The 24,467-nt window shown below is 37.6% G+C and overlaps 1 protein-coding gene across 5 annotated transcripts in view; it reads right to left on the reverse strand.

The window, feature by feature from the left end:
- The window catches only part of WDPCP (WD repeat containing planar cell polarity effector), a 381,708-nt gene that overhangs the window by 254,640 nt on the left and 102,601 nt on the right, over positions 1–24,467 (reverse strand). For 4 of the 5 annotated variants that reach the window (XM_045054268.1, XM_045054270.1, XM_045054269.1 and 1 more), the window contains one exon: positions 1,516–1,630. The exons of the other annotated variant lie outside the window; for it this stretch is intronic. In XM_045054268.1, the coding sequence (XP_044910203.1) occupies positions 1,516–1,630 (115 nt within the window). The remainder of the gene's footprint in view (positions 1–1,515; positions 1,631–24,467) is intronic. 5 annotated transcript variants of the gene reach the window in all.

The raw sequence follows: 24,467 nt of genomic DNA on the forward strand, positions 1-24,467 counted from the left end.
CATAATGAAATTATACAATGTTTCATATATTTTTCTTCACTTCCACACCCCTGGCTGTGCAAGCAGCAACCAACAGTATATCTACACAATTACAGGAGAATCTGGAGAACTGCCAAGAAATCACATTGTTATCATGGTCTCATGAGAGTGTATTATTTGGGGTATAAATAAAAGAAACAAGTAAAAAAAGATATCTCAGAGACATGAATAGTGTTGGAAGTCTTTTATTTCTTATAGAGGAGCATCAACATGACAAAATCATCACAGCCACTATTTTATTCGTAGTGTCAACAAAGGGGTCAATTATTAGACATGAAAATGGAACTTCTTCCATCGGAAGCTTCCTTGGCACCATGTTCCTGTAAGGAAGAGGAAATGGCACACTTACAATCCTACCCCCAGCTTATTACTATCAGGAATGTTGCTAATTACAGCCATCCTGCCGAGTGCTGTCCTCTAAGATGATGAAATTGTGTCTAAGTCATTCAGTGGTAGCTAGTGAGAGCACATAGCAGAAGGAAGGTTTCTGTGTTCTCACCTCTGTCCTTTCCACTGGTGCACACTTTGTTCTGATTATTCAATTTAAGATACTGACAATTTTCAATTTCTAATGATAATGCAACCTGTTTCTTAAACCTTTTTACCTTCAATAAAAGAATATAAGCTTAAAACCTCAGGAGTCAGCACAGTATAGCAGAAAGAAAATGGGCTCTGTAGCTAGAACCTGGGTTCAAATCTCAGTTTGGTTATTTTCAGGCTGTTCCTTAGTATCTCATTCATGGGCATGTTCCTTAGTATCTTAGCTTCAATTTCCTTATCTATAAAATGGAGATAATTATACCATATAAAGTTGTTTTTTTAATTAATAAGTAGGTTGGTATAGTATAGAGCCTTTCAGGGCTCAATAAATGTCAGTATCCTACCTTTTCAATAATTGGCTTAAAAATTCTTTTTATGTGCTTTGTGGCAATTACATACTGGTTGTGTTATACTTAAAAGACTCCAGCTTTGTATATTTGGCATTGGTTTTTGATATTTAGAAATACTGCCCAAATTCTTTCAAAAGTTAGCATTCATAGACTTTGGTAACAAAGAATCTTCCTACGAGCCAAATTACAGACTTTTTTTTTTTTTTACTGGTGATTGTGTTGACACATTTGGGTTATTTTTTTCAAAATTCATTTGAAAATGAAAAATATTTGAAATGTCAACAATAGGGGGCTAATTTTGAAAACACACACCAAAAAAAAAAAATACCCTATTTTGAAAATACATTCACATTTTTAAAGGAAAAACTGAAAAATCCTCAGAATATGAGCCTAACACTTGACAAAAACTTTGGTATTAAATATTAGTCAAAACTTGTATTTGTCCCAGGGGTTGTAACTATGCTATTATAAGCGATTACTTGTGTTTGCAAGTCCCCAGTGGTAATAATTAGTGTACCTGTTGACATACTATTTCTCCTGCCCCACTGTTAATGCAGGCAATTGACTTGCACATGGGGGTAATTACCATCACTGATGGAGTCTGAGATGAGCTTCCCCACCAGGCTTCTGTCAATCACTACTTTCTCCAGCTGCGGCCCAGAGAGGCTTAGGGACACCAGCACACCTGAACCAAAGAGGAGCTAAAACCCGGTAAAGAGGAAGAGTGGGAGGAAGATACACTGAGCATTAGTCTTTCAAAAATCTCTCTTCAAATGTATAAATTATACAGACATTTACACAGCATTTATACCATGAAATTATAAAGAGTTTTTCTTCATCGAAAACAATTACTGCCATTCTGAGTAAATAGGAAAAGGTGGCTAAATGATACAACACAAGAAGTGCATTGGTCAAAGCTATGTGCAGAAACTGAGTTTAGTTCATGTTTATTAGAAGTCTAATCATCTAAACATTTAGAAAATACTCATGGAGAGATAAATGCTTTGCACTGCATTCAGAAATATAATGTGTTCTATTAGTATTTTGAAAGATTACTATTTATATCTGAAATTAAAAGACGATTTCCAAATAGTTGTTCCTAGACATTAAATATAGAAAAGATGCAACCATTACAATACAAACAGTGTATGTTACAATTTATTTGGACTTTAAACCCTACTTCTACAAATAAAGATCTTGTCAGTTTAAAATATTAAAATACATGGGGCGCCTGGGTGGCTCAGTCGGTTAAGCGGCCGACTTTGGCCCAGGTCATGATATCGTGGTCCGTGAGTTCGAGCCCTGCGTCGGGCTCTGTGCTGACAGCTCAGAGCCTGGAGCCTGTTTCAGATTCTGTGTTTCCCTCTCTCTGACCCTCCCCCGTTCATGCTTTGTCTCTCTCTGTCTCAAAAACAAATAAACGTTAAAAAAAAATAAATAAAATAAAATAAAATATTAAAATACATGTAAATCAAGGCAATTAAAATAAAATGTTAAACTTTAAAATTCGTAAGTAAATAATACATACCACAAACAATTTCTCAAGAAGAGATAAACACAGTAAAGTACTCAGGCTTTATCAATATCAGGGTTCACCCAACCCCCCAACAAGAGATGACTGGATATTACCATTATGATTTTATATTGCTCCTTTCCAATGGTGGCAACATAATTCATTCATCTCCAAATGTTTAAAACTTCTGAAAGGACTATGCATATGCGTATGCTTGTTATCTATGAGATTATGAAATATCAACATTGGAAGAAATTGTTTCACCTTCAAGGCAACAGACTCAAAGCAGATGAATCATGGAATAGCATATGGTATAAGAAGAAAAAAACCAATTGTCAGTAAACTAATCATGAACATGCTAGCCAAACTCAAAGACAACTATGATTTTAAACAAAACAGGGGAATTCCCCACCTACCTAGATATCATGTCCCAGCTAGAAAGGATGTTTCTGTGTCAAGACATATTTAGACATGTGTGAAAGATGAGCAGCACGAGGGACCAGGTTATTATAAAGAAAGACGACTACTTCCCCATTGCCTAACAGATTCCAGGCACAGGAATAAGAAAAGAAACTGAAGGGTCCCCCGTGACTTAATAGACTGTCCATTTAACATCAATGCCCCTATAGGGTGCAGAGGACAAGGAAGATGTAATCATATTTATTCATTTGGGAGACTAATAAGAGAAGAACATTTGTTCCAAGAATTTCAAAATATTCACAAATTAATTAATCTCTACTGAATTACATCCAGCTCTGCAATATCCCTTGATGGCAAACACTGATATTTCCCTTTGGGGAATTCCCCAATAACAACAAAGCATGTGGTCTTTATTTCTAAATTCTCCCTTCTCAAGCAGGTAATTTTAGGGTCATCTTTCATTTCCAGTTCTCCCCTATGTAACAGCTTTTTTCTCTCCCTTCCTCATTTGTTCAAAACATCTCTAAAATCTGCCGTTTTAAATGTATTTTTATCTACCAAAACCTTAACCTATACTCTTGAGCATCTCTTAATTATTCACTGACTACTAGCTCCTTGTGGGTACTAGCTAGGCCACTTGTATCTTTGTAACTTCAATGCTTAAACAATGCCAGGCACAGAGTAAGTGCTAATTAAATGGAGAAAAAAAACATAATTAACTCATTATAGGATCTGATTATTCATAGTTAAAAAGAAACTTAGTCTAATCTTCCACTTCCATAAGTTCCTTTTCCTTCTGCAGCATTCCTTCAAGCATCAGCCTATTCTTGAATACTTCCAGTGATCAGGAGCTCATTATCTTATCACTGGACAGTTCTAATCGATTCAGAGATCACTCGGTCATTTTTTTCATTCAACAAACCTGAATGTTGATTATATGCCAAGCACTAAACGGAATTTCGTGGCTCAAAAGTTAATAAAATATAATCCTCAAAATAGATGAAATATAGGTTAACAGAGGTAGAGATATAAGAAAACAAATGTAATAAAGTGCTATTACTGGTCCTATTATAAGAGTACATACAGGGGAGACTGGGGAGACTGAGAAAAAGGTGGTGACCCTTGAGGTAAAGGCTAATAATGCCTTCTAAGAACTCCTATAGTAATCCAAGTTTTTCTTCAATAGCACACTTTCAAATACTAAAAGATAGTAGCATAGTGTTAAGCATGGAGTCCGAAATCAGAATGAATCAGCACTAGCTCTACCTCTTACTAGCTGTGTGACCTTGAGGGAGTTGCTTAACCTCTCTGTAACTTCATTACCTCATCTGAAAAGGTAATATCTACTTCATAGGAAGAGCATTAAGTAACTTTTTACAAGTAGTATTTAGAATAATGCCCGGCACATATTAATGTTTGCAATTACTATTACTATTTTTTTAAGTTTATTTATTTCGAGACGGGGCGGGGGGGGGGGGAGGGAAGGGAGCATGAGCAGGGGAGGGGCAGAGAGAGAGGGAGAGAGAGAATCCCTATTGCAAAACAGTGAGATCATGACCTGAGCCTATAGCAAGAGTCAGATGCTTAACCAACTGAGCCATCCAGGAGCCCCTGCAATTACTACTGTTACTGTTATTCAGCCAGTACTCATATGATGTGTGCTCACTATACTATTTGCAATCTCTGAGCACATCCTTTTGTCTTTCTGAAAATCTTGTGCCCAGATTGGACTCAATACTAGACATGGTACACTAGACTCCAGGTGAGTCATCACCAGTACAATCTTTTGTCACCTTTCCCATTTGCTATGGTTTCATAAAGATATTGTCTCCAAGATATTTGCAACTTCCTCCAGAAGTCTGGAATTTAATTTGCCCAAGTCTCTCAAATTTCTTGTTCCTTATTTTCTGCTCTCAGCAACATTATCGTGAACTGGCCCTCATCTCCTAACGGTAGTTGCTATTTCTATGTATGAGCATCTGCTATCTTATAAAACTAATTCTATATGACCACTTTAGTGGGATGGAGATGTAAAGTACAACCTGTGAGAGTAGGTAAAAGAAGGAATTTAGGCCGGAAAGGATTCAGAGGGGAAATGTCCAGGTACAGGAAGAAAGCGTGCATATGCTACAGTACACACCACACGGAGATAGGAGCAGTGATTTGGGAATTGCGAATCCTGCCCAGTGAGTTTCAGCATTCCTTCAGAATCTTTCCTTCCAAGGACTGGCACAGCCTACTTATTCATTCATTCATTCATTCATTCATTCATTCATTCATTCATTCATTTCACAAATCTGTATTAGTATTTTGTATGAGCTAGGCCCTGTTCTAGATACTGAAGATACAGCAGTGCATATAACAGACAAAACCTTTTCCCTACCTCCCCTCAGGGAGTTGCGTTCTAGTGTGGACACAGGAAACAGGCAAAACATTTTGATATAATGTCAAATAGCAGCAAGAATTACAGAGAAAAATAAAGCACAGTAAGGATGGGGATTTTAGAAGAATGCTGTTTTGAGCAGAATGACTAATTAAGAAGAAAACCTGACGAGATGACATTTGAGTACAGACACAAATGAAGTGATTGAACAAGACACAAGATTATTTGGAGAAAAGGAGTCTGAGGCAGAGAACAGCAAATGCAAAAACTCTAAGGTCAGAATGTGCCTAGGATGACTGAAGAAAGCTAGGCCAGAGAAGCTAGAGGGAAGTGAGTGACAGTGATATTCACAGAGGATAAAATTAGAGAGGTAGTTGGGCCAGGTTAGGTCGATGAGAAATCACTCGGTTTTAAGCAGCAGAGAATTATGGTCTAATTTATGTTTTGTTTTGTTTTGTTTTGTTTGTACAGCTTATGTATTTATTTTTGACAGGGGGCAGGGGAGCAGAAAGGGAGGTGGAGAGAGAATCCAAAGACCTGAAATCATGACCTGAGCTGAATCAAGAGTCAGAAACCTAACCATCTGAGCCACCTAGGTGCCCCTAACTTATGTGTTATAGAGGGGTCTGGCTGGGCAAGAGTATAAGCAAGGAGACCTTAGGAAACTACTGCAAGAGAGAGAAGATGATGGCTGGGCTAAAATGGCAATGCTACAAGAAATGATATGTGGACAGATTTGAGATATATTTTAAAGGGGATCAACTAGGAATTGCTTAGGGACTGGGTGTGACATACAAGAGAAAAACTAAAAAATGTGGGGACTGAGAAACTGGATTTAATGAGTTACGGAACACCCAAGGAGACGCTATTCAGAGGGTATCAAGAAATTGGTTTTGGACATGTTAGTTTATGGTGTCTATGGACATAAAAGTAGAGATATTGAGTAGACAATTAGAAATGAGTCTGAAGTTTAAGGTGAAGTGGAGGCTGGAGATAAATATTTTGGAGTCATTTAGTCATTTAGGTAGTATTAAAAGTCATGGAACTGGACAAGCTCTTCTTAAAAAATGAGTAGAGGAACTAGAGTGCTAAGTGAAATTAGTCAGTTAAAGAAAGACAAATATATGACTTCACTCATACGGTGGAATCTAAGACACAAAACCGATGAACCTAAGGGAAGGGAAGCAAAAATAATATAAAAACAGGGAGGGGGACAAAACATAAGAGACTCTTAAATATAGAGAACATACTGAGGGTTGCTGGAGGGGTTGTGGGTGGGGAGATGGGCTAAATGGGCAAGAGGCATTAAGGAGGACATGCGTTGGGATGAGCACTGGGTGTTATATGTAGGGGACAAATCACTGGATTCTACTCCTGAAATCATCATCGCACTATATGCTAACTGATTTGGATGTAAATTTTAAACAATTAAAAAATTTAAAAAATTTTTTAAAATTAAAAAAAGGAGTAGAGAGGTCAAATGGGTGGCACCCCAATCCACAACTTCTGGTATCTTCATAAGAAGAGGAAGAAACAATAGAGAGTTCTCTCTCTCCATGTGCACATATAGAGGAAAGGCCATATGACAACACAGTAAGAAGACAGCTGCAGGAAGAGAGGCCTTACCAGAAACCCTTACCAACCCTGACAACACCTTGATCTTGGAATGCTAGTCTCCAGAAAAGTGAGAAGAAAAAAAAAATCTGTTGTTTAATCAATCAATCAATAAAAGTTGATAGAGAAAGAAGCCCAAGGTCTGAGGTTTGGGACATTCCAAACTTTAGAGTTGTTAAAAGATCAGATTAGCCCTCTTACTGAAACCTAGTTTGGGTACTCATTAGGATCAAGGTGTGTCCATCATTACCTATCTCTAAATGTCTTGTGGCCTAGAGGTATCTCTGACACCAGATTCTGAAATAAGAAAGTATAGATAAATTAATAAGCTAATTAATGCATTTTTATAAAACAACCTGTGGGAAAGCATAAAGTTTCCAAGTACTGGTGCCAAAGATACTCCTGGGTAGAGTAACGGAGATAACCAGAATTAGGAAAAAATAGTCTCAAGTTCAAGAAACGAATATTCCAGTTCAGACAGGAAAGTGTTTCCACCTGTTTCCCTAAAAGGTTGTTTTTAACTCACCAAAATGAAAATGGCCTTTGTAAGATTTGGCAGGACAAGAGGGAAAAGGGACACTAAGATACTGTCCTATCCCACTACAAGGAGTTGCAGATTTCTGACAGCTCAGAAAATGAAAAAGAGGACAGCAGTAAAGGGAAACCACTATCAAGCAGATAGAACTGAGCTTGGGAATAGATCTACATGATGAATCAATGAGAAGGCCCATGAGATTTCCCAAAATTGTTCCAATTTTAATGTTGTTCTTTGTGTACAACATGACTAAGGCAAAACAGGAAATGAAACTTGTCCTTTTCTCAGACACCCTCCCAGACAGGAAGTATCTTCCTTATTATTTCTGCTCAGTCCATGTTTCTTTCCATTGCCTTTTATCATTTCTCCTTCTCATTTTCTTTAATAAGCTCATACCAAAGAGCTCTTCTCTTTAAGAAACTGGGAAATGATTCCTATAATCTTTAGATGGCTCTTCAAATGATTTCTTCTAACCTTAGATTCAGTACTTAAGTGGAAATGAAAAGAAAAGGGAAAGAGAAAATTATATCAGATGATACCATTCATCAAAACAAAACATAAACAACCACAAGAACCTGAGTTTTATTCCATTCACCAGGTCAAAATATGCATCTCCTATATAATCCAAGTATATAGACAGGGATACAACAGTGAGTAAGGAAGACACATGTTAGTAGAATATATATATGAAATAAAGTAGAAGACCTCATCTCGGCAAGAAGTGCAGGTTTTGGTTAGGATAGATGGCTGCTTCCTAAAAGAGAGAGTTTAATATGCCAGAGAAGAGAAAAGCAGCACACTTGGTCTCTAGTACTGAAGAACTGATATAGTATTGTGAATGAGCTATTTTGTAATAGTGATCACAAACAAGTCCATTGATTTCAATGTTCTCATTGGTTAAGAAAACGTCCCCCATCCCAAATCCATGTGATTATTATCATATCTGAGGAGAAAATGAAAAGTAAAGTAGGCCAGGTGAGTACTAAAAAATCAACAATGAGTGACAGGTTTAATTCACAATCTGAAAATTAAGTCATGAACAGGCAGCAAAGATTGATTTTCATAATCATTAGCAGACATGTGGGAGACAGCAGGTGCTGAATACTACAATCCAGAGAGGCAACAAAGTATTAGGACCACTGGAGTGAATTCTAGGGCTGAAGCAAATATTTAAAGCATTGTAAAGCCACTCCCCTAGCGGTCCAGTAAATTGACATCACGTCGACACCTCACTCAATCCTGCCCCTAATCCAATCCATGGGATAAATTCTGGAGAAACTCTGAGAGCTATAAATAGTCAAACAATTTTACATCGGGGAACTCTAAATTGGAGTGTAGAGTCACTGATCATTTTAAGAGATAACGTGCTGGAAGAAGGATAACATGCCTTCTGTAATTTATTCCTTCATTCAGCAAACATTTGAGTATAGAGGGAAACCATACCTGACCAAACTGTTAAAGTAGAGAAACAAAAGTGAATGCAGTTAAGACAAGAACAAAAAAATCTAATTGACTCATCAAAGGAAATTGAGTTAAGAAGAAGAAACAAAAGTACAAGAAATAAACAGGTATTTTTCTGGATACAGAGTGTTAACAAAGGGGTTTCCCAATGATTTGTGTGGTGTAATTCAATATATGAAATAGATACATGCCTAGAAATTTGCTTAAGCCTATTTCAATCATAAGAAATCTCATTTTCTTACTTATTACAAGTAATGTTATTTTTTTTAAGTTTATTTATTTATTTGGGGAGGGGGGTGGGGGACAGAGAGAGGGAGAGAGAGAATCCCAAGTTGGCTCTGCACTGTAGGCACAGAGCCCAACATGGGGCTTGTTCCCACAAACCATGAGATCATGACCTGAGCCAGATCAAGAGTCAGACACTTAACCGAATGAGCCACCCAACACCCCAGCAATGTTATTTTAATCTCTAATGTAATTTTCAATCCACCTCTTTTATATTTATATATAATAATTACATAAAAGTGATCATTCCTAGAAAATATAATCATGGTGAAATTCACACACACACACACACACACACACACACACACACACACACACACACAAAGGGTACAAAGGTAAATACCCTATTTGCCAGTAGTTTTAAAGGTCAAAAGGGATAAAAGCAGTGGTAAGAAGTGAATAGGAAGACATACCAGATAGCACACTACTTTTGTACAAAATGTTATAATTTACAGAGTACTTTTAGATACATTCTAATGCATGTAAAATGCCAGTACAACTCTGGTACATAAAAAGAACACAAGTTAAAAAATAATAGTAACAAGGTTAATCTTCATATTAATTCACTATCAGGAGGGTTAAGCAACTAATGAAAGGTCTCATAATTAGTAAGAAAGTAAAGACCAAGACATAGGACAAATCCAATGTTTTTTCTCACACCACTGAGGAACTAACATCCTTAAGCCTCACTTCTCAGTTGACTTCCATGTAATATCCCATCTGGTTTTCCTCTCTAGCTCTTTCTACTCTAAACCAGCCTCCCTCTATACCAGAGGTTCTCAGCTAGGGGTGATTTTGGTTATCAGGGGACATTTGGCAATCAATGTGTGGAAGCACTGTAGTTGTCACAAGATGTTTATGTGAGTCACTTCCACAGGGGCTCACCTGAAGAAAGTTCTCATAAATGAGTTGCTGTGGAGGCAAAGGTGTTTTTCCCTACCTCCACCAAGCAGATCAGGAGGATCTTCAAATTCTAATCAACACTTTCCACACATAAAGAAAGGGCGATGAATGAAGACCTGGTCAGATATCTTAAATGGAGCAGTGAGCAGTGCACAGTTCATATCAGGAGCCTGGAGGAAGCCTGTTCTGTATGTTTCTAACCATGTTCAAGGCAATGAGTGATGACTCATGCCAGCTGTCAAGATAGAAAGAGCCGCAGGGCAAGTCAGAGAGCTACCATAGCTAGATAGAAATATCCTGTAAGAACACCTCCTTGCTTTTGTTCTAATTCTCAGCTCACCAATCAGCTTTCTTATCTATAATTTAGTCTCTTGAGTAATTCATCCATCAGATGGGAATGCCCCAAGCAAATGAACAAAATCTATGATAACAGATATTTCTGACACTATAAATTAATAAACTGCCATGCAGTTAATAAATCAGTTGCTTCTGAGTCTGGTTATTGTGAATGTTGTTAGTACAAGAAAACGAATGGAGATAACATAGAAGATAGATAAGTTTAATTAATCATAAGTTTTCTGCCCAAGTCTATGATACATTGTTGAAGTGGGGAGGGCAGAATTTTTAAAACTTACAGACCTACATGAATAGCAAGAGCCCATTTTATTAGAAAAAAGCAGTGTGGTATGTGTATATATACGTATTTGGAAATTATCTGCATAAATACAAGAAAATGTCAGAAAGAATATGCCCCAAACTGTTGACACTAGGTACCTCAAAGAGGTGAAATTAGGAGCTGGAGGCATGAATTTTATCTTCTAGCCTTATAGATTTGTTAAAAATTGGGATTATGGATGAATTTTTAAGTTTTTATATGTCTTTGGTATTTTTCTATAAAACTTTCCAAAAACAAAGAAGCAGCTCTTAAAATATCTGGCCACAAATAAATTTATTTATTTATGGTTTTAAAGAGATACTTTTATGCCAGAAAATGTGTTTCTAAGAAGTCTGAATTTAATTCATACTGAGGGGCGCCTGGGTGGCTCCATCGGTTGAGTGTCTGACTTCGGCCCAGGTCATGATCTCACAGTTCATGAGTTTGAGCCCTACGTCAGGCTCTGTGCTGACATGACAGCTCAGAGCCGGAGCCTGCTTCGGATTCTGTGTCTCTGTCTCTCGCTGCCCCTCCCCCACCTTCAAAAATAAATAAGCATTATAAAAATTTTTAAAAAATCATACTGGAAATGAACTACAATATGGATCCTTACTAAAAGGACCAAATAGAAAACTGGACTGAGTCCCTCTCCTCAGCAATTTCACTTATTAAAAAAAAATTAAAACACTCTTTGTTCTTATCATGTTACCTTATTAAATTGTTCATCCATATCCAATTTTTTTACTTACTAAAAAGATTATCATGTAAAGTATGGTAGATCCAAATTATGGATTATTATGCACCTACTAAAAACAAGGAGATAGATGTAGATCGCTGACAGGTTATACACGTGAAGCAAGTTACAGAACAATATCTACAGAGTAATTCCACCTATTTTAAAAACATGCATACGCATACATATATACAGATGAGTGTTTGTAAACACAGAAGGACATAAACCAAACTGCAAACTGATTACCATGGAGAGGGGAATGAGTTTGGGGTTGGGGAGGTACTTTTAATTTGTATTATACATCTATTTTTATTGTATGCCATTTTACAGTGACAAGGAGCCATTTTAATTATTTTAAATTTTACTTGTTTTTTATTCATTTATTAATTTATTTTTCTAAGTAGGCTCCATGCCCAACATGGGGCCTGGACTTATGACCCTGAGATCAAGAGCTGCAGGCTCTACCAACTGAGCCAGCAAGGCACCCCTAATTATTTTAAATTTTAAAACATTAAAAGTGGGAATAAAGGTCACCACTAAATATTTTTTCAGTTCCCTTAGTTTGAATTTACCATTTTTAATTGCTCACCTTCACTGAACATATCTCATATTCACCAATATTCTGCCGATTTTCTTCAATTCCTCTAAAATCTACCGTTTCTAATCTAACTCCTTGTCTATTCTCTTTTACTAGGACCATACTCAACAGCTGCCCTTGACACCTTCTCCTTTTCCTTCCCTGTAATAAAATGCGAATATAGCATAAATCTAAAAGAGCATTTCCCAAAGCAGAGTCTGTAAAACACGAATCTTTGAAATTGTTCCAGAAAAGCTTGAAAATTTTGTGTATAAGTCAACCTCATGAAGACCGGCAACAGCACTTCCCGAGTTAATTTAAACACACACATACACACATTCACCCTTAATATGTTGTCAGATACCTTACTAATTTAAAATTTTGGAGTAATTATTCTGGGTTTAAGCATAGGAGAGATTTCTTAGGATTCGTATTGTTAAATTGTTACTACTTCTACTTTTTGGCTGAGTTAGAAATATAAAACCGGGGCGCCTGGGTGGCGCAGTCGGTTAAGCGTCCGACTTCAGCCAGGTTACGATCTCGCAGTCCGTGAGTTCGAGCCCCGCGTCAGGCTCTGGGCTGATGGCTCAGAGCCTGGAGCCTGTTTCTGATTCTGTGTCTCCCTCTCTCTCTGCCCCTCCCCCGTTCATGCTCTGTCTCTCTCTGTCCCAAAAATAAATAAACGTTGAAAAAAAAAAAAAAGAAATATAAAACCACAAAAATCCTTGAAAATAAAAATCACAAAAACTGAGCAGTCAAGTTTTAGAACTTCTCCCAAATAATTGATAACTGTGCTCTAACTTAACATACCAGGCACAGTCCCTGCCCCCACTTGGAACTTTTAGTCAAAACAATGAGGTAGATAATAGTTAGATGGTCACACAATAAAGGTAGAACTGGAACCACAATGAGTGTCAAGAAGTACATGGTCCTGTAAAAGCACATAATGGGGGACAGAGCTTGTCAAGGAAGGTTTCCCTAAGGAAGTGATAACTGGTGGTCTGAGATGGAAGGAGAAGTGCCATCTCAGTAGCAAAGGGCATTTTAGGCAGAGCTAGGAACAATTTGTGCAAAGGCCCTGAAGAAAGAGATAGCATGTCGAGCATGAGGGACTGACAGAAGCTGGGTATGGCTGAAGCACTGAGATGTTTTCATTTTGTTTTGTTAGGACACTGAGACTTTAAAGGAGAATATAGTAGGGGATGAGGTAAAAAAGATAAGTAGATTGGAAACAGTTCAGTTTAGCCTTCAAGAGTGGTGTGATGCAGTAATTTTTAAAATTCCATTTATTGATTTAATTTTGGAAATGAATAATATATTCATGTAGTTCCAAAAGAAAACAACAACAAATTATACAGAGATAATTAAAAGTCTTGTTCCTTTCTCTGTACCTTCCCACCCATACTCCCCGACCCCTGCCCTAGTTAATCAGTTTTCAGTTTCCTATCTATTCTCCAGAGTTGTAGAAGGGTTTTAAGCATGAGAGTGACTGGTTTGCTTTTAAAAAATCATTTTGGCTAAAGTGTGGAGAAGACTGATGGGGAGTAAACATGGAAGCAGACAGAACACTTAGGAAGTGTTTAAGCAGTCTAGAAGAGAGGTAAAGTAAGGTAGCTTTGACTAAAGTTATGAGCAAAGGGATGGACAGCGTCCGGCAGATGTGAGAGAGATGTAGGAGATAAAATCAATAAGAATAAGAGTTTAGTTAGACATGTGTGTGTGGTGGGAGGAGTCAGGTAAAGAAGACAATCATTTGAGGAGTGCCTGTATAGCTCACTCGGTTGAACATCGGATTCTTGATTTCAGCCTGGGTCATGATGCCAGGGTTTCAGCTCAGTGCTGAGTGTGGAGCCTGCTTAAGAGTCTCTGTCTCTCTCTCTCCTTCTGCCCCTCTCCCCTGCTCATGCTCTCTCTCTCTTTCTCTCAGAAAATAATAAAATAAAATAAAATAAAATAAAATAAAATAAAATAAAATAAAATAAGATGAAGAGGATAATATCAAAGATAAATATGTGACTTCCAGCATTCTGGTTTCTAAAAGTGGATGGAAGGCAGAGCCATTCACTGATAGTAGAATGGCAAAAGAAGAATAGGTAAGGGGCTCGGGGTTCCATTTTAAAGATACTGTGTTTGGGGCTGCCTGGCTGGCTCAGTCAGTAGAACATGTAACTCTTGATTTTGGAGTTGTGTGTTCAAGCCCCATATTGGGGGTAGAGTTTACTAAATAAATAAATAAATAAATAAATAAATAAATAAATAATTTTAATTTTTAAAAAGATACTGTTTGAAATATCTTTGATGTACTCAAGGGGAGACAACAAATAGGCAGCTAGATTTATGGATTTGGGGCAAAGGGGAAAGGTCTGAGCTCTATAAAGAAGCCACTGAAGCTATGGATATAAATTTGATTATCTAGGAGTTGAGAGAGGAGGAGAAAGGGCTTAGAATTGGGCCTTGAGGAATTCCAACATTTCAAGGAGACAGGAAAGGAGCATGGGCCTCTAAAGAAGACAGAGAAGAATGCCACAGAGGCAGAAAGAAAATTGGAAGAACAAAGTGTCAGGAGAACAGAAAAAAGTATTTCAAGAACAGTAGTGTTAAGTCCTCTTGTGTATTTCAGATGACGCTTTCTAAAAAAAAGTCTACTGCATTTAGTAATACAGAGATTTTTGCAACCTTAGCGGAAAGTTTTTCAGCATAATAATCAGGACAAAAGCAAAATAGGAGTTGGTTGAATGCTGGGTGAGCAATGAGAGGAAAGGGAGATCACAAATAGAGACAATTCTTTTGAGAAATCTGATTTTGAGTGAAAAGGATAAGACCAGAGATGATTAAGACTTGTGTTTGTTTTAAAAGAAAAGAGTTGCACTTATTTAATTTTTTTTTAAGATTTATTTAGTTTTGAGAGACAGAGAGAGACAGAGCATGAGCAGGGGAGGGACAGAAAGAGAGAGGGAGACACAGAATCCGAAGCAGGCTCCAGGCTCCAAGCTATCAGCACAGAGCCTGATGCGGGGCTCAAACTCACAAACCGCGAGATCATGACCCGAGCTGAAGTCGGATGCTTAACCGACTGAGCCACCCAGGTGCCCCAAAAGTTGTACTTATTTAAAAGCTGTTTGGGAATCATGGGAATCCCAAATAGCTAAAGCAATACTGAAAAAGAACAAAATTAAAGGACTCATATTACTTGATTTCAAAACATATTATAAAGCCACAATAATCAAAACAGTGTGATTCTGGCATACAGACAGATCTATAGACCAATGAAACAGAACAAAGAGCTCACATACAAAGCCTCACAAATATGGTTAAAGTGATCTTCAACAAGAATGCCAAGACCACTCAAGGGGAAAGTTACTTCAACAAATGGTGTGGGGAAAAACTGGATATCCACATGCAAAAGAATGAAGGTGGACTCTTAAGCTACACCATACACAAAAATACCAAAATGGATCAAAGATCTACACATAGACACAAAAGTATAAAATTCCTGGAAGAAACCATAGGGAAACAGCTCTAAGACCTTGGATTTGACAATGATTTCTTGAATAGGACATCAAAAGCATAGACAACAAAAGCAAAAATAGACAAATGGGACTTATCAAACCTTAATACTTTAGTGCATCAAAGTACATAATCAATGGAGTAAAAAGGCAATCTACACAATGGGGAAAAATATTTGCAAATCATATATCTGGTAAGGGGTTAATTTACAGAATACATTCTTTAAAACTCCCATAAATCAACAACAACAACAAAAATCATATAACCCTTAAAAAACAGGGAAACAACCTGAAAAGACATTTCTCAAAAAGGAAACCATACAAATGGCCAAAAAGCATATCAGCATCACTAATCATTAGAGAAATGCAAATCAAAACCATGATGGGCTATCACCTCACACCCATTAGGATAGCAACTATCAAAAAAAAAAAAAAGTGTTGGTAAGGCTTGGAAAAATTGGAACCCTATGCACCATTGCTAGGATTGTAAAATGGTACCATCACTATGGAAAACAGTATGGGGTTTCCTCAAAAAATTAAAAATAGAACTGTCATCTGATTCAGCAATCCCACTTGTGGGTGTATATCCAAAAAAATTGAAATCAGGGTCTTGAAGAAGTATTTGTACCCCAGGTTCATAACAGCATTATTCACAAGAGTTAAGAGAAGGAAGGAATCCAAATGTCCATCAATGGAAGAATAAATAAAAGGTGGTATATACATATATAGTGAAATATTATTCAACCTTAAAAGGGAAGGAATTTCTGTCACATGCCACAAAATGGATGAACCATGAGGATTTTATGCTAAGTGAAATAAGCCAGTCACAGAAAGACAAATACTGCATGATTCTACTTATATGAGGTATCTAAATTAATCCAACTCAAAGAAGCAGAGAGTAGAATGGTGGTTGCCAAGGGCTGGGAGGAGGGGGAAAGGGGATTTGTTGTTTAAGGGATGCAGAGTTTTAGTTTTGCAAAATGAAAAACTTCTGGAGATCTGTTCCATAACAGTATGAATATATTTAACACCACTGAATTGTACACTTAAACATGATTAAGATGGAAAATTTTATGTTTTACCATATTAAAAATATTTTTTAATGAAAAAAATTTTAAGTTGATAGTAAGTTTAAATTTAGGTCTGGGGCACCTGGGTGGCTCAGTTGGTTAAGCAACTGACTCTCGATTTTGGCTCAGGTCATGATCTCACATTCATGAGATTGAGCCCCACATTGGGCTCTGTGCTGTTCTAACAGCACGAAGTCTGCTTGGGAATCTTTCTCCCTCTCTCTCTGCCCCTCCCCAGCTGTGCACATGCCTCTCTCTTTCTCTCAAAATAAATAAACTTTTAAAAAAATGTAAAAAATTAAATAAAAACTAAAAATCAGGTCTGTGCCAGAAACCAAGCATTATATATATACATATATATATATGTGTGTATATATATATATATGTGTGTGTGTGTATATATGTGTATATACATATATATATATACATATGCGTGTATATATATATGTATATATATATACATATATATATGTATATATATATACATATATATATATAAACTCACTTAATTCTTTTAATAAACGTATGAGTTTTTAATCTTCATTTTATAGTTAAATAAACTCTGGCACAGAGAGGTAAAGTAACTTCCCAAAGTCACACAGCTAGTAAAGCCAAGATTTGATGCCAAGAAGAATGAAGCGGTTTGTGCTTTCCATCACTACGCTACATATGAGTGAAATGACAATCATGTGGGGTCCTAAGAAGGCCAGATGGCATGGGATCCAAAATCTAGGCCAGAGGCTCCCAAACTTTCTCAGTTCATGGCACCCTATGTGTCTCAGTAGTCATATGGTACCCCTAGGCCAAAAGAAATACCAGCAATTCCATTTAATAAAGTGATTCAAACAACTTAAGTATTTATGTCCCAAAAACTTAGTAGTCATTTGAAAACATAATATACAGAGATTGAAACAAAACAATTAATTCTAATAACCACAATTACTAATAGGATGTGTACACTAACAGAAGTTGGGCACTACACAACTTCTCAAACCTTGAAATCAGATTGGAAACCCTCACACTCGCTCCTGTTCTATGTGAACTGTTGTGTGGTACGTGCTTTTTATCACAGCAAGTCCTGAAAAGCTGCCTTCATATAGCTAGGACATCCTAAAAGGAATGTGGCACAATCTCATGTTGAGACCCTGCACTACCTGGAGCTACTTGTTTGTATAGTGTCTGACAGAAGTCTTGTGTTTTCTGTGAAATTCTTAAATATCCTGCAGGACTCCTGTGAATTCACTGAAGTCCCTAGGATGCCTCAGTGCAGTCTGAGAGCTATGATTGCCGTCAAAGTCATAGAAGCAGAGAGGCTGGGCCTTCAAGAGGAGTAGGGACTGTTCCTCTATTATGGCAGAAGGATGAGTACAGATATAAGGACATTTGTTTACTTAGCACGCAGTGACAACTTTGATCTCACAGTTCAACCTAGGCCTCTACTTAGATCAAGGTGACCACCAAACGGTAGGTACTTCCCTGTGAAGAGCTACTGTGAATATTTTATATGTAACACTATTTTATAAGAGGCATAGCTATAACTGCTTTTCATTTCATTGTCATTTAAGCAGTATTTGTGCTAACCTAATAGTTTTACTTTACTTTTTTTTAATTTTTTTTTTAATGTTTATTCATTTTTTGAGAGAGAGACAGAGCACAAGCTAGGGGAGGGACAGAGAGAGAGAGAGAGAGACAGAATCCAAAGCAGGCTCCAGGCTCCGAGCTGCTGGCACAGAGCCTGACACGGGGCTCAAACCTATGAACCATGAGATCATGACCTGGCCGAAGTCGGAGGCTTAACCGACAAAGCCACCCAGGTGCCCCTTTAACTTTATTTTTAAGTTAAGAGGTATAAATTACAACTTGGCAAAGGCATTTGATGCATTTTCTCTATCAGCTACACTGTCATATATATAACATTAATATTCTCAAATATCATGAATGTCCAGTTGCTATGTTCTGAAACCCAACCTTAGATGCTTGGTTTATACACGTACTTTTCTAACTGGTACATTTCAACTTGTGCATCTAAAGTTCTAAATCTGAAACATATTTTAAGTTTTTATATAAAATCTCAGTATAAGCATTCAAATATAATGCAGTAAATGTCTTCTCATTTGCTAGCAATGGAAGTAAAACTTTATTTTCCCTTTAAAAAGTAGATAAATGTTTGGCATGTGTTTGTTTCTATTTTGTTAAATATGAAAATCAACAAGAGACAGATAATTCAGATTTTGGAATTTGTTTAGCATTACATATATTTATTATTAACTATAACTAAATATATGAGGGAAATTCATAGTCCTGACCTAGTTTCCTTTGGGGCAAAATACCCTGAAGCTTCCAAAACATTGTTAGACATGAATGCCAAGGGTGGAGGCAGGGAAATTACAAGTTTCTTTAAAGCAATGTTTTAAAAGGAAAACAATTAATAAAAGAGAAGAAAGAACTATTTATGAAAATAACAGAAGAAAATGTTCATTGATGATACAAAGACACATTATTATTAAGATCAAAATTTTCTTTGTATCATAACCATGTTCTAAAACTGGGTTCATTCATACCTTACTATATTTTTAAGAGTAAATAATTACTGTATCTATTAATTACTGCAGGTCATCAAACTTTGGATTGAGGGAGTCAAGACACAATGTATGTTTTCTTTCTGTTTTTCCTGGAAAGGAATTAATTTTTTGCCTAAGAAAGAATTATTAAGGCATGATATTAAACTGACGAGCTGGACATTAACACTCAGGTACAGTGTTCTATATGTGCAAATATCCAGACATATGTTCTTATTTTTAACATAAATCTTTGTGGGTGTGATGGCCTTGGATATACAGCCCTCAGGGCTCCTTCAGGAGGAATGGAGGCTGGAAACTCGAGTCACAGTTGACTGACAAAAGCTACACTTGGCCTAGGTGGCTACTAGCCAGTGTCTGAGCATGGTTGGGTGCTAGTTCTACAAGGGACTCCTCTAATGAGGAACTTTGGCTCACGGACTCCCCATTTAGCTTGGCTGAAACTTTCTCAGGACCATGCTGTAGCCTGAGGCTCTTTATACCCATTCTTCTCTTACTCCTTCTCCTTTCACAGGGTTCAGATCAGCATCCCAGTCAACAGATTCTTCCCACCTACTTTTCTCCCTTCCTCCTTTATCTTTCACATCTCCCCCATAAACCTCTTGCATTCCTAGTACATCTTCTTTTAATCTTGAATTATTTTTTAAGTGATCTCTATGCCCAATGTGGGGCTCAAACTCATAACCCCGAGATCAAGAGTCACATGTTCTACTGATTCTACTGACTGAGCCAGTCAGGCGCCCTCTTAGTATAGCTTGACATCTGCTTCTCAGAAGCACTATGGGTATACTTTTAAAAGATTTAAATTAAAGAAATACATGTATAAATTATTAAAATGTCGAAGAACACCTGGAATTAAAACAACCGTTTACTGGGGCACCTGGGTGACTCAGTCAATTGAGCATCTGACTGGATTTCAGCTCAGGTCATGATCCCAGGGTCGTGGGATACAGCGCTGCGTCAGCTGTGCACTGAGCATGAGCCTGCTTAGGATTCTCATTCTCTCTCTCTCCCTCTGCCGCTCTCCTCCCATTCGCATGCTCTCTCTAAAATAAAAACAAAAACCAAAAACTGTTTACTGCCTAATCCCACCAGAGCCTCTCATCCCATTTGCAAATGGGACCATTTTTAACTCTTATAGTAGCTCCTTCTGGTCCTATGCCCACATTTCTAAACAAGTTTTGTCACTTAGAATCGCATTCAGATGCATGTAACAAAAACCAAAAAAAAAAAAAAAAAAAAAAAAAAAAAAAAAAATCATCACTTAATGGAATGGATTAGTTTTTCCTCATAGAACCAGAAATCTGCAGTTAGGCAGTCCATGGCTGATAAGGCAGGTCCATGATATCATCAGGTACCAGGCACCTACTTTCCATCTCTCCCCCTTTATTAAGTGGCTTTTTGTCAACATTATTCCAGCAATCAATTCTCCCCTTTCCCTGCATCAATTCTTCCCTTTATTGGATCACTTCCATTAGCATACCAACAGAAACAGAGGTTATTTCTCCTATCTGAAAAAAGAAATAACAACCTCTTTTGATTACACTTCTCCCTCAAGCTCCTGCCCCATTTCTCCTTTTTCCTTTGTTACATTGTTAATTCCTTCTTACATTGTTAATTCCTAATTTCTCCCCTCCCATTTTCTCTTAAGTATATTCCAGTCAGGCTCCTGCCCACATCATCTACTGAAACTGCTCTTATGCAAGTCACTGATGACCTCCATGCTACTCCATCCAATGGTCCCTCTGAGGCATCTTGTTACTGGTTTCTTATATAATAGTAACACTTCACTTTCTTCTTGGAACCTAGTTTCCAGGATACCACACTCCCTTCAATGTGCTCTGTCTACTCCTTTTAGTCTCCTTGATCCATCTTTCCCTTTTTCTATCTCCAATCCCCAAATGCTGGAGGATTCCAGAACTCAGCCCTTTGGCCTCCTCTAGTTCTCTATGTACACTCACTCCCTGGAGATCTTTACCAATCTCTTGGCTTTAATACCATCTGGTGGCTGCCTCCCAATTTTCTCTCTCCAGCCCAGATTTTTCTCTAAACTACAGACTACTATAATTAACTACTGGACTTCTCCACTTGAATATCTAATGGCCTTTTAAACACTGATGTCCAAAACTGAGCTCCTGATATTTCCCTCAAAAATGTCTCTTTGGAATCTCCCTCATCTCAGTAAATGGCAACTCCATTCTTCTATCTCCCATATTTGATCCATTAGCAAATTCTGATGGCTCAAAACTCAAAATATACCCAGAATCTGGCCACTTCTCACATCACAATCACTATCATCCAGTCCAAGCCACCATTATTCACCTGGACTATGACAACAGACTTCTAATTCATCTCCCTGATTCTACCTTCACTCCCTTCAATTTGTTCCCTTCATAATATCCAGAGTGATCCAGCTGAAAAGTGAATTAGATCAGGTTCTTCCTCTGCGCAAAAATCCTTCAAGGGTTTCCCATCTCACTTAGAGTAAAAGTTAAGTCCTAACAAAGACCTAGAAGGTTCTATATAACTAGTGTCTAATTGCCTCTCAATTCCTACTACTCTTCTCCTTGCTCGTTCCATTCTAGTCACCTTGACCTTTTGCTGTTCTTTAAACATGCCAGGTATACTCCCATCTCAGGCTGCTATTCCCTCGACCTGGAAACATCTTCTCCAGCTGTCTTCCATTGCTTACTCCTGCATGTCTTAATCACATAATATTGCAGTGAGGCCTTTCTTGGTCACCAAATATCAGGCCCATCATGCACTACCATCCCCCACACATATCTCCTATCTTTCTTGCATTATTTTTCCCTAACAGTTTTCACTTTCTTACATACTCTATATTGTACTTATTAATATTTTCATGACTATTTCCCTACTGGAAATGTAAACTGCAGGAGAACAGAAATATTGGTCATTTTTGTCTGTTTTGTTCACTGGTATGCCCAGCACTGAGAATACTATTGGGCATATGGTAGATACAAAATATATATATATATATTTTGTACTTGAGTGAAAAAAAAATGGTCAAAAGCAGACCCCTGCCCCTCAGGCATATCTCAGATCCAGACTAGAAGAAATCCAAGAACAGAAGCTGAAAAGGCACCTCACAATTGAGTCTGGCCCCCTTAATAAGCTTTCATGTAGATCCTACTGGTGACCTCTGCTTACTTTGGCCAGAGCTACTTCATATGGCCACCTCCAACTTCATGGGGAACAGGGCAACTGAGTACTTTAAACTGGTCACATTGCTACTGGGAACAACAGTGTCTGTTCATAAAGAAAAATAGATACTAGGCAAGCAATTAGCAATGTCTTCCATATGTTATTTCTTTAGTCACTACCTATTGACTGCTTATTATCATGAATCAAGATTTAATTCTCTTGTATCTTTTATCTCTTATCCATTATTCTTTAAAATTTTATATCAGCTCAGATATTAGATTTATCACTTCCTTTTCTTCCCTCATTCCAAGATTCCTAGTAGAACCTTCTGTCCCCTGCCCCTATTTGGAATAGTTGCTCTCTAGGTCTAAGGCACAGTTATCATTCTAAAGATTACTCTTCACTTCTTTTTTTTTTTCTTTTTTAAGTTTATTTATTTATTTATTTCGAGAGAGAATGCAAGTGGGGTAGGCGCAGAGAGAAGGGGGAGAGAGAGAACTCCAGGCAGGCCCCACACTGTCAGCACAGAGCCATATGGTGGGGCTCGAACCCATGAACCATGAGATCATGACCTGAGCCGAAATCAAGAGTCGGTTGCTAAACTGACTGAGCCGCCCAGGGACCCTCTCTTCACTTCTTTCTTATGTAAGATCTTCTGTTTCCTAAGAAGTCTTGTTTCTTGGTTTGTTCTGTTGTTTTAGAATAGCACACCTTCCAATAACTTCCTGAGAAAAGTACCCGGTAGGTAAATTTTTTTGAGAGCTAACAAGTCTGAAAATGTCCCTGCTTGAAAGACAATTTAGAATTCTACACATAGAACTCTAGGCTAAAAATCTCTTCCCTTCACAATTTTGAAAGCATCATCCCACTGTTTTGTCTTTGTGTTGTTGTTGGGAAGTCTGATTCCCATTCCTCTGTACGTATCTTCTTTTCTCCTCTGAAAGCTTTTGGATCTTCTCTTCATCTTTGGTTTTCTAAAATTCACAAAATAGGCCTCTAATATTGACCTTTTTTCAGTCACTGAGTTCTTTCACACTGGAAATAAGCACCTTCCAGTTCTTGGAATTTTTCTTCTATCATTTTTTTGTTTCTTCCCTTCTGTCTCCTGTTAATTATTTACATATTAAACCTTCCGGCCTAATACCCTAATTTCCTTATCTTCTATTGCCTACTGTTCACCAAAATGTCCTTTTGTCATTGTGGTCTGTGCTAGAGAGACATTTCAACTTAATCTTTCAATCCTTCTAGTATTTTTTTCTAAAATATGCTGTCATATTTTGTTTAATTAATGTTTATTTTGAGAGAGTGCATGCAAGCAGGGGAAGGGCAGAGAGAGAGGTAAAGAGGGAGAGAGAGAATCCCAAACAAGCTCTACACTGCCTGACGCAGGGCTCCATCTCACAAACTGTGAGATCATGACTTGAGCTGAAATCAAGAGTCAGACACTCAACCGACTAGACCACCCAGGTGCCCCTGCTGTCATATTTTTAGTTCCCAAGAGCTCCTTCCCCGTTTCCCAAATATCCCTTTCTTAAAAATAGCTTCCTATTCTTGTTTCAAAGATGCAACATCTCCTCTTACATCTCTGTGGGGATTAATTTTAAATCCCCAAATTTACTTCTGTTTATTGCATTGTCCCTGATTCTTTATCTTTTGTTTGTTTTAGACTCAGACTCCTAGATCTTAGATTTACAGATGGAGAATTCCCTCAAAAGCATCATAATCTGTAGCTCTCTGGTTATATTTAAAAGTAAATCTCTTTAAAAATTTATTGGGAGCTTGTTATGCATTGGCAGGTTTATTAACTTATAACTCCACTGTAAGGAGATTGGTTGGCACACCTACCTTTTCAAAGGAAACTACCAAATTTGTTACTTGTATCCTTTGCTCTGGGCCAGCAGGGGAGGGGAGGGAGGGAAGGAAAATATATTTTTTTCAGAGAAGGATCCTTTAAACAGGTTACACAGAGACATATACCTAGCTGCTAGAGAGGGGAAAGTGCTGAGGAAGATGCCATCATTCCAGATATAGACTCTCACTTAATCCCCTTATTCTCAGTCTAGCCACCCCACTTCTACTGAGTATTGTGCTTAGCATCTTCAAGTCCAGAAACCCCTTGGCATGGCGCTTCCAGAAAAT

The sequence above is a fragment of the Felis catus genome, chromosome A3 (assembly GCF_018350175.1).
Source record: "Felis catus isolate Fca126 chromosome A3, F.catus_Fca126_mat1.0, whole genome shotgun sequence".
Taxonomy (NCBI): domain Eukaryota; kingdom Metazoa; phylum Chordata; class Mammalia; order Carnivora; family Felidae; genus Felis; species Felis catus.